The following is an 18,144-nucleotide window of genomic DNA, read 5'->3' on the forward strand; positions in this document are numbered from 1 at the left end:
CCCAGAACAACCACCTCTGGCCATAATAATGGGGCATTGAGTCAAACAGAGCTTGGATGGTGTGTACAGGTACAGCTGCCCATGCAGCTTCAACACGATACCATAGTTCACCAAGAGTAGTGACTGGCATATTGTGATGAGCCAGTTGCTCGGCTACCATTGACTAGATGTTTTCAGTTGCTGAGAGATCTGGAGAATGTGCTGGCCAGTGCAGCAATCGAACATTTTCTGTATCCAGAAAGGCCCGTACAGGACCTGCAACATGCGGTCATGCACTATCCTGCTGAAATGTAGGATTTTGCAGGGATCAAATGAAGGGTAGAGCCATGGATCGTAACACATCTGAAATGTAACATCCACTGTTCAAAGTGCCGTCAATGCGAACAAGAGGTGACTGAGACATGTAACCAATGGCACCCCATACCATCACGCCAGGTGATACGCCAGTATGGCGATGATGGATACATGCTTCCAATGTGCATTCACTGCGATGTCACCAAGCATGGATGCGACCATCATGGTGCTGTAAACAGAACCTGGATTCATCTGAAAAAATGACGTTTTGCCATTCATGCACCCAGGTTCCAGGTTTGTCGTTGAGTACACCATCGCAGGCACTTCTGTCTCTGATGTAGCATCAAGGGTAACCGCAGCCATGGTCTCCGAGCTGATAGTCCATGCTGCTGCAAACTTCGTCAAACTGTTTGTGCAGATGGTTGTTGTCTTGCAAACATCCCCATCTGTTGACTCAGGCATCGAGATGTGGCTGCACAATCCGTACAGCCATGCGGATAAGATGCCTGTCATCTCGTCTGCTAGTGATACGAGGCCATTGGGATCCAGCACGGTGTTCCGTATTACCCTCCTGAAGCCACCGATTCCATATTCTGCTAACAGTAATTGGATCTCGACCAACGTGAGCAGCAATGTCACAATACGATAAACCGCAATCGCAATAGGCTACAATCCAACCTTTATCAAAGTCGGAAATGTGATGGTATGCATTTCTCCTCCTTACACAAGGCATCATAACAACGTTTCACCAGGCAACACCGGTCAACTGCTGTTTGTGTATGAGAAATCAGTTGGAAACTTTCCTCATGTCAGCACGTTGTAGGTGTTGCCACTGGTGCCAACCTTGTGTGAATGCTCTGAAAAGCTAATCATTTGAAAATCACAGCATCCTCTTCCGGTCGGTTAAATTTTGCGTCTGTAGCATGTCATCTTCATGGTGTAGCAATTTTAATGGCCAGTAGTGTACAATGACACCTAAAATCCATCAGAATCACAGAATAAGACCCATTGCACTATTTCAAAAAAGGTTGTATAAAGATAAGGAAGATTTAATCAGAAAGAAAATTTTTACCTGTTTGTTAAATCACTCCTAAATTTGACCTGTACTTTAAGTGTTTCATTTTTAAAAAATGCACTCCTGCTGAGATTTTTTAGTTCTGTTCATAAATCAAGTTTAATTCTTTTATTGTGATTATGGTTTGTTTACGAAATTGTGTGACTCTTGCCAATAAAGCAAGGAAGTGTGATCCTTGCCAACAAACCAAGGAGGTGATAAGTTTCATCAGTAGTTTAGCCAATTCCTGGAAGAGCATCTAGCATGGTCATTAATCAAAACTCCAATGACTCTATAATGGTAATTTTTGTTTGTGATTTGTTTCTCAAAAATGTAATACCATATGCCATATGCAAATGGAAATAGTCATAATATGCAACTTAACATTATATACATGTCACAAATGTATGCAATAGTTTAAATATCAAATCCTTCTGAACTCACTCCTTTAGATGAAGCAAGAATTTAACCAATAAGTTCTGGTTGAACCAACAAGTTCTGGTTGTTTTTTCATATGTAGACACACGAATTTGACAGACTTGACTTTCAATATTTCTTTGTCATTGAACTTTATATGCATAGCTTTCTGTTTTAATTGTGTCGTATGAAACAGAAAAAGCTATTTCCTTATGCATGAAGTGGGATTCCATTTTATGTGAAGCAGCTACTACCTCTCTGAAGAAAGGGCCTTTATACTAGTGTACTGTAGTTCACCAATCATAATGACTGTGCTATGTGATGATAAAAATGCAGTACCATGAAAAGTCATCTACAAAGCCAAAGAACAGTAAAGAACTAAGCTTGGAACCATGTGGTACTCCGCAAATCTAGCACATCAATCTGACGTGACCAAATCTGAAATTTTCACTACTGTCTTCTGTTTTCCGTGTGTGAGACATGATTTGAGCCAGATTCCTGTTTTTCCTTGTAAGCCACAATGCTTTATATCCCTTAATAAAATATTACAGTTCATACAGTTGAGAACTTCGAATATACCATAAAATATTCCAACTAATAATAGTCTATTGTTTATGGATTCTAGGAATCGTTTAACATAAGAACATGGCTTATTTCTTGCTTAGTTGACATCTTCTTTAAGATAGGAACTGCCTTTTATTAAGAATATGGCAATTATTAAGATCCACAATCCTATGTACATTGTTGCTACCACCCATATACAACAACTTTTCAGAAATGCCAATTGGTATGTGAAACACATAAATGGCCAAACTGGGATGTACTAGGAAGGTTTTCAGAAGAAACATCCATGTATTAAACATATTCTGAGTCTTATGTTAAAAATTCCTAAAGAACAGAAGGTTTAATGTTATAGGTAACCTAGGTTGTGAATTCCAAAATTTTATTAACTGAACACCCTTTTGTAATATCAGCACTTTTTTGTCCACGTAACATAACAATTCAAGTTAACTGTTTTCTTAGAAAATAAATTCAGAAGAGGAGGGGAAATGGTGTACATGAGCTGTGACTACTGGGCTATTAAACAAAATAACTTGGAATTAACTGTTTGATTTTTGTTGTTGTTCAAACCATTTGTACAGAAACACAAAATAAGAAAAGAGATCAGTAATAAATAATTACACATTTAATAAATCTCACAGCAAGGCATCATTTTATAATTCACACAACTAGATGTGATGAAGAATTGAAGCTGCATTACAACAAATGAAATTGCAAAGTCCTCCACTGTATCATAAAAAAAACGCAACTATGTACATAAATACTAAACTCACATAATTACACAAACACAAACTAGTAAATTATTAAAAAGTACCATACTTTATTAGTGACAGATTTTATTCCCTAACAATGAAAGAAGTGATAACAGAATGAAATCTTTAGCAATTAAATTCACTATATTATTCCTAATGATGCCAGACAGCATTGAAATATCAGGGATACTACATTTTCCCAGGCGCATGCTGATAGAATGTCAGGTTCAAGGAAACTACCAAAAACTTGATTGCAAATATCAGTACATCACTGAATAATCATATAACAACAAAAACAATCAATTATTGACAAAATAATTTAATTGGATATATAAAAAATCTACTCAGCAAGTGACAGTAGAACACACACATAAAAGACAGTTGTAATTGGCAAGCTTTTGGAACCAGTGCCTCCTTCTTCAGGCAGAAGAGTTTATGGGAAAGGTATAGGGGTGAAGGAAAAGGACTGAAGAGGTCTAGAAAAATGGGTAGATTTCAGGAAAGTCACCTAGAGCTTCTCTTCCTGTGTGGTAAGTCTCCCTTGACCCGTGATCACGGTTTAGCATGGAGTATGAGGTGAATTTCGTGCTTGGCCATAGAAATCAGACACCAGTATATGTCATCTGCTTTGATGCCTGCTTTGTTACCCAGAGTACAGCACAGTATATTGGAAAGTAACCTGGTAGGTGCATTCTGAGGACATAATAAGGGAAGCTGAAATTACTGCTTTGCTCACAGACATTAATGAAGATAAATAAACATTCACAATATTCATTTAAATATATTAAAGCTAGTTTGAAAATGCTTGGTGGATTATTTACATTGCTGTAGTATCCAACTGATTCTGAACTGAGCCTTGCCTTGACAAGTATTCAAGTGGGATATTTGTTCTGTTCCAAGTTAGGAAAAAAACATTTCTTCTAAACTAGATCTTCTATATCAGGGCCTTAAACTGTATGATATGAGATGTTAATCACAAAATCGAAATAAATCTTCCTACACATATTCAGAAAAATTTAGTTTTGTAGTGGGAAGCTATTATGATAACCCTTCTGGGACAAATAAAGGAGCCCATTATCTCTAGGTAGTCATATAATGTTGTTCTCAGTAGCTGCAGAGGGAAGACTTGAAAACGTAATCAAGCATTACCAAACATGTAAACCATAAAAAAGGGCTTATTAACAAATATCAGTCTGGATGTAGAAAATAACATTCCATCCTTTCTTCAAAGCACAGGAGCCACCAAGCCAAACATTTTCAAGTTTTATTAAACAACTGAAAATAGTTCAAATTTTCTTATGTCAAAGCTGGAGTTGATCATATCACAATGTCTTGACTCCATCCATGTTACTAAATTTCTCATTTTAAGCTGTGGATTTTTTTTTCTTCAGGAGCATATACCTTTGTTTCAAAGTGCTATGAACCCAATCAAAGCACACACACACACACACACACACACACACACACACACACACACACACAAGGTCACTGCACCAAACAAGGCCCATTGAAGAAAATACATTGTTTCCCAGCTCAGGATATGTTGTTTCCCAACTACAGCCCCTGAAAACACTGTTTGAACACCCCAGAGAGATGATGTGAGAGGCCAACAGACAGGAATATTATGAATAGTTTTTAAATCTCATGGAGGATTTCAGCATACACAGTTATGGTTGATCAACTGTATGGTAAAATTTTCCCTACCCTGTTGACTGAAGACCAACGGCAAGAAAGAAAAAAAAAAGTTTCTCCACTTTCTGTCCTTCAAGGTTAAGAAATAATACAATGTTTTTTTATTGGTATTGTTCCTAATTATAGCCTATGATTTAAACGAATGTTTCAATTTTATGCCTCTTAAAGTAAATGATAGACGTGCAGACGCAATTTTTTTACTTCTATGTTTAGATCAAGTATCAAACTATGGAAAATCCAAGATGGAATGTAACAATATTATGAAAAAGATAGTTGCTACACAGTGTATATCAGAAATGCTGAGTCACAGATAGGCACAACAAAAAAACTGTTGGGAAGTGAGCTTTCGGCCAACAAGGCCTTCCTCGAAACTAGACAACATACACACACATACTCATACTCATGCAAACACAACTCGCACACATGACCACAGTCTCTGGCAGCTGAAGCCAGACTGTGAGCAGTAATGCACGATAGGAGAGGCAACAGGGTGGTGGGGGTAAGGAGGAGGCTGGGCCGTGGTGAGGGATGGGGAGGGATAGCAGGGTAGGGGCAGGTGATGGATAATGCTGCTTGTGGGAGCATACAGGGACAAGACGTAGAGGGGCTGGGGCACCTGGGTGCAGCTGGGAGATTAGATGGGGGAAGGGAGGCTTGCAGAAAAGAAGTCAAAAGACAGAGATCCATTGGTGGAATGGAGAGCTATGAGTGGTGGAATTGGAACAGGGAAGGGGCTAGGTGGGTAAGAACAATGACTAATGAAGTTTTAAGGCAGGAGGGTTACAGTAATGTAGGATATAATGCATGGAGAGTTCCCACCTGCACAATTCAGGTTGGGAAGGAACCAGATGGCACAGGTTGTGAAGTAGTCATTGATATGAACAATGTCGTGTTGGGTGGCGTGCTCAGCACTGGGATGGTGAAGCTGTATCATGGCCACAGTTTGTCAATGGCCATACATGTGGACAGACAGCTTGTTGGTTATCATGCCCACATAGAATACAGCACAGTGGTTGCAGTTTAGTTTGTACGTCACATGAATGGTTTCACAGGTAGGTGATGTTTGTGGCCGGACTTGAGTGGTAGGAGGTTATATGGGGCAGGTCTTTCATCTAGTTCTACTACAGGGATATGAGCCATGAGGCAAGGGGTTGGGAGCAAAGGCTATGTAGGAACGGAAGAGGATATCATGTACATTCAGTGAGTGGTGGAAAACCATTGTGGGCAAGGTGTGGAAAGGGTAGTGGGTAGGACATTTCTTATTTCAGGGCACAATGAGAGGTAGTCAAAACCCTGGTGGAGAATGTAATTCAGTTGCTCCAGCCCTGGGTGGTACTGAGTCATGAGGGAAATGCTCCTCTGTGGCTGGATGGTGGGACTTTAGGAGTTGGTGGGTGACTGGAAAGATAAAGCATGGAAGATCTGCTTTTGTACAAGGTTGGGAGGGTAATTGCGGTATGTGAAGGCCTCGATGAGATCTTCAGTATATTTCGAGAGGGACTGCTCATCACCATAGATGCAATGGCCATGGTGGTTATGCTGTACGGAAGCGGCTTCTTTGTATTGAATGGGTGGCAGCTACCAAAGAGGACGTATTGCTGTTGGACAGTAGGTTTGATATGGACTGAGGTATCCATCTTTAAGGTGGAGGTCAACATCTATGAAGGTGGCTTGTTAGGTTACTTAGGACAAGGTGAAGTAAATGGTGGAGAAGGTGTTGAGGACTGGAGGAATGTGGATAGGGTGTCCTCACCCTCAATCCAGATCATGGGGATGTCTTCAATGAGCATGAACCAGGTGAGGGGTTTGAGATTCTAGGTATTCAGAAAGGATTCCCTTAGATAGCCCATGAATAGGTTAGCATAGGATGGGGGTACTGCAGGTGCCCACAGCTGTACCCCAGATTTGTTTGTAGGTAATGCCTTCAAAAGAGAAGTAGTTGTGGGTGAGAATATAGCTGGTCATGGTGACTAGGAAGGAAGTTGTTTCTTTGGACTCTGACAGGCATTGGCAAAGGTAGTGTTCAGCAGTGTTAAGGACATGGGCATGTTGGATGCTAGTGTAAAGGGAGGTGGCATCAATAGTGTGTGCAGGGCACCATATGGTAAAGGGACAGGAACTGTGGAGAGTTCATGGAGGAAATGGTTGGTATCTTTTTTATAGGAGAGTAGGTTGCGGGTAAAAGGCTGAAGTTTTTGGTCCACGAGAACAGAGATTCTTTCATGGGGGTGTCTCTGATCTCATCGACCAACACCTTCAGTGTATTAGCCGCAACCTACCCTCCTATATTAAAGATACCAACCATTTCGATGGAGGAAATGGTTGGTATCTTTAATATAGGAGGGTAGGTTGCGGCTAATACCCATCGACTCTCCATGGTTCCACTTCCTTTACCACATGGTCCCCTGCTCATCACTATTGATGCCACCTCCCTTTACACTATCGTCCAATATGCCCATGGCCTTAATACTTTCCCAATGCCTGACAGATTCCAGATCAATAAGCTCCTTCCTAGTCACAATGACTGACTATATCCTCACCCATAATTAATTCTCCTTTGAAGGCATTACCTACTAACAAATTATGGGTACAGCTATGAGCACCTGCATGATACTTACCCTATTCCAACCTATCCACATTCCTCCAGAACCTCAACACCTTCTCCATTCACTTCACCTTGCTTTAAGTAACCCAACAAGACACCTACCTTGATGTTGACCTCCACCACAAAGATGGCTACATCAGTACTTCTGTCCATATCAATCCCACGAACCAACAGTAAAACCTCCAATTTGACAGCTGCCACCCATGCCATACCACGAACATCCATTCATACAGCCTAGGCACTCATAACCATCACATCTGTAGTGACAAGCAGTCCCTCTCAAAATATGCCAAGGGTCCTCACTGAGGCCTAAGCAGATCATAATTACCCTCCCAACCTTCTATAAAAACGGATCTGCCATGCCTTATCTTCCCAGTTACTCACCAACTCCCAAAGTCCCCACCATCTGGCCACAGAGGAGAATTCCCCTCATGACTCGGTACCACCCAGGACTGGAGCAACTGAATTACATTCTCCACCAGGGTTTCAACTATCTCTTGTTGTGCCGCAAAATAAGAAATGATCTAACCCAACCCTTCCACAGTGGTACTCCACCACCTATCAAACCTACACAATATCCTCATCCATCCCTGCACAACCCCTGCTCCCAACCACTTTCCTCATGGCTCATATCCCTGTAGTATACCTAAATGCAAGACCTGTCCCATACATCCTCTCATCACTCAAGTCCAATCACAAACATTACCTATCCCATCAAAGGCAGGGCTATCTGTGAAACCAGTCATGCGATTTGCAAGCTAGGCTGCGACCACTGTGCTGCATTCTACGTGGGCATGACAACCAACAAGCTGTCTGTCCACATGAATGGCCGCCAATAAACTGTGACCATGAAACAGCTGGACAATCCCATTGCTGAGCACACTGCCAAACACAACATTCTTCATTTCAATGACTGTTTCACATACTGTGCTTTTTGGATCCTTCCCACCAACACTAGCTTTTCTGAATTGCACAGTTGGAAAATCCCTTTGTAATATATTCTATGTTCCTGTAATCCTCCTGGGCTGAACTTGCATTAGTCACTGTCTGTACCCATCTCACCCCTTCTGTGTTCCCATTCTAGCACAACACAGCCCTCCATTCCACCAATGCACCCTCAGTCTTCTTACTTCTCTCCTTTTCAGCAACCCCACCTCTCCCTCTCTGTCAGTCTAACCTCCTAACTGTACCTAGCTGCCATATGCCCCCCCCCCCTGCCACCTCTTCCCTGTATGGTGCACCCTCAGTCTTCTTACTTCTCTCCTTTTCAGCAACCCCACCTCTCTCTCTCAGTCTAACCTCCTAACTGCACCTAGCTGCCCTATGCCCCCCCCCCCTACCTCTTCCCAGTATGGTGCCACTTCATTAGTCACTGTCCTTACCCATCTAGCCCTTTGCCTGTTCCCTTTCCAGCACTACAAAACCCTCCATTCCACCAACACATCCGCAGTCTTTTTACTTCTCACTTTTCTGAAACCTCCCCCCCTCCACCCCTCCCTCCATCTAACCTCCCAACTGCACACAGCTGCCCTATCCCCTCTGCACCTCATCCCAGTATGCTCCCACAAGCACCACTTTACCACTTTCCATTCCCTACCTCAATCCTGCTATCCCTTCACCTCCCCAGCCCAGCCTCCTCCATACCTGCACCACCCAATTGCCTCTCTCCCGTCATGTGCTGCTGCTTGCAGTCTGGCTTCAGCTGCCAGAGACTTTGGTCATGTGTTTAGAAGTTGTGTGTGTGTGTGTGTGTGTGTTGTCTAATTTCGAAAAAGGTCTTGTTGGCTGAAAGCCCACTTCAGACTTTTGTTGTGCCTATCTTCAATTTAGACCTAGTAGGTATCATTTCATACTCATGGTAGTGTTCTTTTGTAGTGAACTTGATTACATATTGCAATAAATTCACTGTAGTTAAATGGACTAATGAGAATAAATCCAGTGAAGATGAAACAATATCAAATTGCTTTCTGAAAACTGGTCTGAAAATATAGGTGGAAATGTCAGTGGCAATAAAAGTTTGTGTCGGTTTGGAAGTGTGTTCAGTTAGCCTACGGGTTAAGGCAACTGCTTGAAAAAGCAGTTAATTGTGTGTAATACCATTAAGTTTTGCCTTGGGGGTTTAATAGATATTTCATTTTATTAAAACATATTCACCTTTTACATACATGCTTAGAATTTGAGTTTACCTTGACTTACTGGTTATTTCTGCAGTTTTTGGCCCAAGTGCATCTGGTGAGAAATTAAAAATTACCAGAAAACTTACAAAATTCATGATTTCATTAGATACTCATTTCTTGCTGCGCTGACAGAGTAGTAGGATCAGAAATAAAGACAAATAATTCAGCTTATCATGATGGTAAAAGTGATATAGTTTACCATATAATCATATTTGCCAAACATAACTTTATCACCTATTTTAGTTGAAATACAAGTAATAATTGTATTAGTTTAGTATAAGTGTTCATAATATGAAGTGAGCAAGTCGTGTTTTGCACAGAAATCTCTTGCATCTCGAGTCAGCAGACACTGCCTGTCTCTGTGGCAGTCGCATCCAGTGGGCATCGACGCACCAAGTCACCTCCAAGTCATGTCCACAACAGTTCCAGTGCAGTAGGATTCAGCAGGTCACGCAGCTGTTCCATGGGTGCTGATCAGGACTCAGACAGCAGTGGAGGTCCTGGCAGCCCAAGACGGAATGAGTCCAAACCCGTTCAATATCGCATACCAGCTTCCAACAGCAGAACATCTAAAGTACCACATCATGGTTAGAAGCCTCCTATTGGAATTATTTAATAAACAAAGAGAAGGAAAGAATGAATTTAATTGATTATTTAAAAGTTTTCAATTTCATATGAAAGTTTACATATGTATATAATTTGTACATAAAGTTACTCACTTCCTCATTTTATAAAAATACTCTATCAGACAGCATGATCAGCACTCTAGAATGTTTGCTTCACAGTGTTATATCAGAAAGTGTTATCACTGAGGAAGTCCAGAATTTAGAATGGCAGACAAAATTACTGCTTGCTGTAGGGGTGATTGCTTGTCGTAAATGAAGATAAAAACAAGATAATGAACATCAATTCCAGTAACTTTAGAGTAGAGTATCAGTACTATGCTCATGGTCCCAAACACTTTTGATTAAATATTTGGGTCTATTGTTATAGATTGAATGGAACAGGACAAACACATGAAACTAATTGTGTGAGGATAATGGAAGACCTTGCTTTATAGGGGGGTTACAAGGCTCACAGTTCATTTTTGAGTACATGCTTGGCAAACATGAGGCCGAGGCCTTTTGGTACTACTCCCTGTTTGGTGCCACAACTGTAACTTCTGGCAATTCATTGTACTCCCTCCCCTATGAGATCAAGCACTAGAATAGATCCATAACTCTTACCTGTTGTAAGAGGCGAGCGTTTTTGTCAACAACTCTGCTATTATCAAGACAATGCTTAGTATTAGCTCCCCTCACTAACACCCTGAACTACTTCTGGTACTTGTGTTTCCATTTTTAATTTTGCCCTTCACTTTCATATTTTCTCCAGAAATGTGGGCCATTTAGGGTAAGACACCTTGTGTTTACTCTATCCACTGTATGTGGAGGTCCTTTGCACTTCTCATTCGAGTGGATTTATGTTAGCACATGAAAGCCAGCAGAGTAGCTTATCAGTCATGGGGAGAATGGTGGAGGAGAGGGAGATCATTATGGACCTTCACAGTCATAACCCTATAACCACAAAGAGATCACAATGCTAATGCCTGAGCTGCAAACTCCACTTGTACACCAAGAAGTATGTGCCATTCTATTACGTGGCACAGACTCAGGGCAATGGGCTATTATGCCAGAAAGCCTTGGTGTGGCGGGTAACAGCAAATAGGAGCCTCCTATCTTAATGAAAGTAACAGAATGGATAATCTTCAATGAAACAGATCTAACTCACCCGTACCAGTGACTGTGCCAACACTCTTGTCTCATCAGAAAGGAAAAAGGGGTTAAATACAGACATTAATAACTAAGAAGAGTTCCTAACTTTGGTCTCACCCTCTGTTATGAGCCAATGAAGAAGAAATGAAGACAGACAATTCACTTCAGTCTTGATATGCTCCAGAACTGGTGGAGAATCTTTTGCTACAATGAAGCCACTGTTTTCTGTTGAAAATATTGAAGACAAATTCAGAGAGGTCACTGCAATAAAGAAAATCAAAAACTGATCTCTGTTGATCAAAACTTTGAGTGCTAACTAGTTACAGGCACTGCAGGCCAGTGGAGATATAATAGTCACCATCACTCCTCATAGTAAACTCAAGGTCTCATCTTCCACTGGATCTTAATGCTGCTAACAACTGAAGAATAACATGCTACAGCACAGAATGCATTTTTGTCACATTTAGAGAGGACTTAATGATAACTGTGTAGACACTAGTTCATTTATACTGGCTTCTGGTGAATACGTTTTACCAAAGAGGGTTAATGGTACAATTTATAAGCATGCCATCAAACTCCCTATGGGGCAGAAAATCGCATTCAGTAGAGGTCAGTCAATAGAGCAATTAATAGCTGAACTAAAACTCTTGTCTGCTCAGCACCAGAGCTCCAACATGCTTTATGATACTCTGCAACAGATATTACAATTTGCCACCCACAGCATCTCCCCCTTTATCCAGTAGAACATCCACAGTAATTTCTGTGTAAGGAAACTTTTTAAGCCAGTCAACAAAAGAGAATTAAAGAAGTTGTACTAGATGCTATGACAGAATTATATACACTGCAGAAGCAAAAGTCTGCTTTTCACCTTGTGTTCAAAAGACTGCACCTGAGTATACCACTGGCTGTAATTTTATCAACGCACAAGCCACCTATCACTCGACTCATTTACTATGAGAACAATGCACAGACATCTAGCTACCTGTCCCTTGAAAGGTGCTGCCTTCTGTTATCAATTTATGGTATTATTCAAAAAAACATTTGCAAACATAATGTTTGACATCACGAATGGCTAAGCCAGTATTTGACTGCGTTGACATAATTTCATGCCTGTACTCATTAGATTTTGTAGCTTATGAATTCTGATACAAATACATCATGTTTGTTTAATGAGCAAGAAATTTTGGAAGCTCAAGAGGAAGAAATTGCTCAGTAACTCATCATGCACTTCTATTTTGAAAGGATAATTACACTTTTTGTCATAATTATTTTCAAATTTGTAACCTATCAAAAAACTGAAGTAAATATCACAAATGACTCTTGAAGCTTGGTCCTTTTTTAGTATGTATTAATGCTGAAGATATATCAATCACATATGTGCCTGTAACACTATAAATAATGACATAAATTGCCACTCTTCTTGGCCCTGACATTCCTCTAAGTGGCCAGTGTTCAAAGTGTTAAGGATGATCAAGGGGATGACTAAGGCACAAGGTTCTCCACACCTCACAAAAGAAGCAATCATATTAAGCTGACTATAGAGGGTGTTACAAAAAGGTACGGCCAAACTTTCAGGAAACATTCCTCACACACAAATAAAGAAAAGATGTTATGTGGACATGTGTCCGGAAACGCTTAATATCCATGTTAGAGCTCATTTTAGTTTCGTCAGTATGTACTCTACTTCCTCGATTCACCACCAGTTGGCCCAATTGAAGGGAGGTAATGTTGACTTCGGTGCTTGTGTTGACATGTGACTCATTGCTCTACAGTACTAGCATCAAGCACATCAGTACGTAGCATCAACAGGTTAGTGTTCATCACGAACGTGGTTTTGCAGTCAGTGCAATGTTTACAAATGCGGAGTTGGCAGATGCCCATTTGATGTATGGATTAGCATGGGGCAATAGCCATGGTGCAGTACGTTTGTATCAAGATAGATTTCCAAAATGAAGGTGTACCAACAGGAAGACGTTCGAAGCAATTGATCAGCGTCTTAGGGAGCACGGAACATTCCAGCTTATGACTCGCGACTGGGGAAGACCTAGAACGACGAGGACACCTGCAATGGACGAGGCAATTCTTTGTGCAGTTGACGATAACCCTAATGTCAGAGTCAGGGAAGTTGCTGCTGTACCAGGTAACGTTGACCACGTCACTGTATGGAGAGTGCTACGGGAGTACCAGTTGTTTCCGTACCATGTACAGCGTGTGCAGGCACTATCAGCAGCTGATTGGCCTCCATGGGTACACTTCTGCAAATGGTTCATCCAACAATGTGTCAATCCTCATTTCAGTGAAAATGTTCTCTTTACGGATGAGGCTTCATTCCAACGTGATCAAATTGTAAATTTTCACAATCAACATGTATGGGTTGACGAGAATCCGCAGGTAATTGTGCAATCACGTCATCAACACAGATTTTCTGTGAACGTTTGGGCAGGCATTGTTGGTGATGTCTTGATTGGGCCCCAGGTTCTTCCACCTACTCTCAATGGAGCACGTTATCATGATTTCATATGGGATACTCTACCTGTGCTGCTAGAACATGTGCCTTTACAAGTACGACACAACATGTGTTTCATGCACAATGGAGCTCCTGCACATTTCAGTCGAAGTGTTCATATGTTTCTCCACAACAGATTCAGTGACCAATGGATTGGTAGAGGCGGACCAATTCCATGGCCTCCACGCTCTCCTGACCTCAACCCTCTTGACTTTCATTTATGGGGGCATTTGAAAGCTCTTGTCTACACAACCCCAGTACCAAATGTAGAGACTCTTTGTGCTCGTATTGTGGACGGCTGTGATACAATACGCCATTTCCAGGGCTGCATCAGCGCATCAGGGATTCCATGGTACGGAGGGTGGATGCATGTATCCTCGCTAACGGAGGACATTTTGAACATTTCCTGTAACAAAGTGTTTGAAGTCACGCTGGTACATTCTGTTGCTGTGTGTTTCCATTCCATGATTAATGTGATTTGAAGAGAAGTAATAAAATGAGCTCTAACATGGAAAGTAAGCGTTTCCAGACACATGTCCACATAACATATTTTCTTTCTTTGTGTGTGAGGAATGTTTCCTGCAAGTTTGGCCATACATTTTTATAATGTCCTGTATAACAGCTACACTAGAATGATCCGTGAGTTCCTCTTACACTAAGAGGGTCTTCCTAACTGCAGCTGTAGTAACATTTTAATGATAGCTCATATTCACACCAAGTTTGTCCCTCTGGCTAATGAAAGACCAGCTGTTAACCAAAACAGACATTGGAACAGTAGTTACGCACGTCACAATTTCGTGAGAAAAAGTGGTAATTGTCATAAAATTTTATGTCTTTCACACTTCTGTGTTGATTCCAGGGATGAATGTAGAGGGGGCATTCGTGTAATATATGCAATGGGGGTGGAAAGGGGGGCCAAGAGCTTCCAGCTGCATTCTGCATCTGTCATATACTACAAATATCATTTTTTAACCCCTGAACCTAAAATCTTGAGTTATCTCATTTTTATTATTTTGACAGAAGCTTAAAATCCTGAATATACTTGGGCAACTTAAGAACAGACCTTTGAAAAAAATAAAACCTCACTTATATCTGTTTTGTCACTGTCTTGTCTTTTAGTTCTCCTTGTTCTGGTACTATTTTAGTTGCCTGTGGTTTTATTTATGTTTAAACTGTCTCTCTCATTTAAAACACTGCCCTGCAAATTGTAGCCACAACGACAAGGTTAAAGACCCTGGGGTAGACCGTTCTTGTCTATTTGATTCATATCATGTTGCCTGAACTTCCTGAGGAAGTGTCCAACAACAAAGCTCTTTGGATCCTTTAAACTCATCACCATCATCACTGTCACACTTTTTAGAAGGATTCTGGGGTGTGCACCATACCTGCAAGTAAATCATGTATAAAAAAATGTTGAGTACTGACTGCATGTTTGTCAACTTTTATATGTTAAGATGCAGGAAGAGAGTGCAAGAGCTCATAAAGATGATGCTAGAGTTATAATCAGCCAGCTCATTCAGAACTATCATAAAATGGGGTGAACAGTAACAAATTTGAACTTTTGGTTGAAAAATTTACTTATTGTCTGTCCAGTTTAAACAAAAAAATACTACCCAAAACTGTATAGCTCTTAACAGCTTATGATATTATCAAATTATTTTCTTTCAATAAATTAAAGAAAATTAAACATGGTGTTTCTAATCACCCTGCAGGTAGGTGTTAATAGAAACAGTGTTATAAAACTATCATTATTTATATTATAAAATAAACAGATAAACATTTATTTCAAAAGATAATGGTTTGTTGTTGTTGTGGTCTTCAGTCCTGAGACTGGTTTTATGCAGCTCTCCATGCTACTCTATCCTGTGCAAGCCTCTTCATCTCCCAGTACCTACTGGTAGCCTACATCTTTCTGAATCTGCTTAGTGTATTCATCTCTAGGTCTCCCTCCACGATTTTTACCCTCCACACTGCCCTCTAATACTAAATTGGTGATCCCTTGATACCTCAGAACATGTCCTACCAACTGATCCCTTCATCTAGTCAACTTGTGCCACAAACTCCTCTTCTCACCAATTCTATTCAATACCTCCTCATTAGTTATGTGATCTCCCCATCTAATCTTCAGCATTCTTCTATAGCACCATATTTTGAAAGCTTATATTCTCTTCTTGTCCAAACTATTTATTGTCCATTTTTCACTTCCATACATGGCTACACTTCATACAAATACTTTAAGAAACGACTTCCTGACACTTAAATCTATACTCAATGATAACAAATTTCTCTTCTTCAGAAACGCTTTCCTTGCCATTGCCAATCTACATTTTATATCCTCTCTACTTTGACCATCATCAGTTATTTTGCTCCCCAAATAGCAAAAGCTCCTTTACTACTTTAAGTGTCTCATTTCCTAATCTAATTCCCTTAGCATCACCCGACTAAATTCGACTACATTCCATTATCCTCGTTTTGCTTTTGTTGATGTTCATCTTATACCCTCCTTTCAAGACACTGTCCATTCCATTCAACTGCTCTTCCAAGTCCTTTGCTGTCTCTGACAGAATTACAATGTCACTGGCGAACCTCAAAGTTTTTATTTCTTCTCCATGGATTTTAATACCTACTCCGAATTTTTCTTTTGTTTCCTTTACTGCTTGCTCAATATACAGATTGAATAACCTTGGGGAGAAGCTACAACCCTGTCTTACTCCCTTCCCAACTACTGCTTCCCTTTCATGCCCCTCGACTCTTATAACTGTCATCTGGTTTCTGTATTTTACCCCTGCCACCTTCGGAATGTGAAGGAGAGTATTCCAATCAACATTGTCAAAAGCGTTCTCTAAGTCTACAAATGCTAGAAACATAGGTTTGCCTTTCCTTAATCTATTTTCTAAGGTAAGTCATAGGGTAAGTATTGCCTCACTTGTTCCAATATTTCTACGGAATCCAAACTGATCTTCCCCGAGGTCAGCTTCTACTACCAGCTTTTCCATTCGTCTGTAAAGAATTCGTGTTAGTATTTTGCAGCCATGGCTTATTAAACTGATAGTTCAGTAATTTTCACATCTGTCAACACCTGCTTTCTTTGGTATTTGAATTATTATATTCTTCTTGAAGTCTGAGGTAATTTCGCCTGTCTCATACATCTTGCTCACCAGATGGTAGAGTTTTGTCAGGACTGGTTCTCCCAAGGCTATCAGTAGCTCTAATGGGATGTTGTCTACTCCCAGAGCCTTGTTTCGACTCAGGTCTTTCAGTGCTCTGTCAAACTCTTCATTCAGTATCATATCTCCCATTTCATCTTCATCTACATCCTCTTCCATTTCCATAATATTGCCCTGAAGTACATCGCCCTTGTATAGACACTCTATATACTCCTTCCATCTTTCTGCTTTCCCTTCTTTGCTTAGAACTGGATTTCCATCAAAGCTCTTGATATTCATGCAAGTGGTTCTCTTTTCTCCAAATGTCTCTAATTTTCTGGTAGGCAGTATCTATCTTATCCCTAGTGAGATAAGTCTCTACATTCTTACATTTGTCCTCTAGCCATGCCTGCTTAGCCATTTTGCACTTCCTGTCGATCTCATTTTTGAGACGTTTGTATTCCTTTTTGCCTGCTTCATTTACTGCATTTTTATATTTTCTTCTTTCATCAATTAAATTCAATATTTCTTCTGTCATCCAAGGATTTCTACTAGCCCTCGTCTTTTTACCTACTTGATCCTCTGCTGCCTTCACTACTTCATCCCTCAGAGCTACCCATTCTTCTTCTACTGTATTTCTTTCCCCCATTCTTGTCAATTGTTCCCTTGTGCTCTCCCTGAAACTCTGTACAACTTCTGGTTTAGTCAGTTTATCCAGGTCCCATCTCCTTACATTCCCACCTTTTTGCAGTTTCTTCAGTTTTAATCTACAGTTCATAACCAATAGATTGTGGTCAGAGTCCACATCTGCCCCTGGAAATGTCTTACAATTTAAAACCTGGTTCCTAAATCTCTGTCTTACCATTATATAATCTATCTGATACCTTCTAGTATCTGCAGGATTCTTCCATGTATACAACTTTCTTTTATGATTCTTGAACCAAGTGTTAGCTATGATTAAGTTATGCTGTGTGCAAAATTCTACCAGGCGGATTCCTCTTTCATTTCTTCCCCCCAATCCATATTCACCTACTATGTTTCCTTTTCTTCCTTTTCCTACTATTGAATTCTAGTCACCCATGACTATTAAATTTCACCTCCCTTCACTATCTGAATAATTTCTTTTATCTCATCATACATTTCTTCAATTCCTTCATCATCTGCAGAGCTAGTTGGCATATAAACT

The 18,144-nt window shown here is 40.5% G+C and overlaps 1 protein-coding gene across 1 annotated transcript in view; it reads left to right on the forward strand.

The window, feature by feature from the left end:
• LOC126263695 (Down syndrome cell adhesion molecule-like protein Dscam2) overlaps positions 1–18,144 on the forward strand; it is a 284,179-nt gene that overhangs the window by 208,313 nt on the left and 57,722 nt on the right. Inside the window, exon 19 of the mRNA XM_049960822.1 lies at positions 9,873–10,139. Coding sequence (XP_049816779.1) covers positions 9,873–10,139 — 267 coding nt within the window. The remainder of the gene's footprint in view (positions 1–9,872; positions 10,140–18,144) is intronic.

This window comes from Schistocerca nitens, chromosome 6 (genome assembly GCF_023898315.1).
Source record: "Schistocerca nitens isolate TAMUIC-IGC-003100 chromosome 6, iqSchNite1.1, whole genome shotgun sequence".
Lineage (NCBI taxonomy): Eukaryota > Metazoa > Arthropoda > Insecta > Orthoptera > Acrididae > Schistocerca > Schistocerca nitens.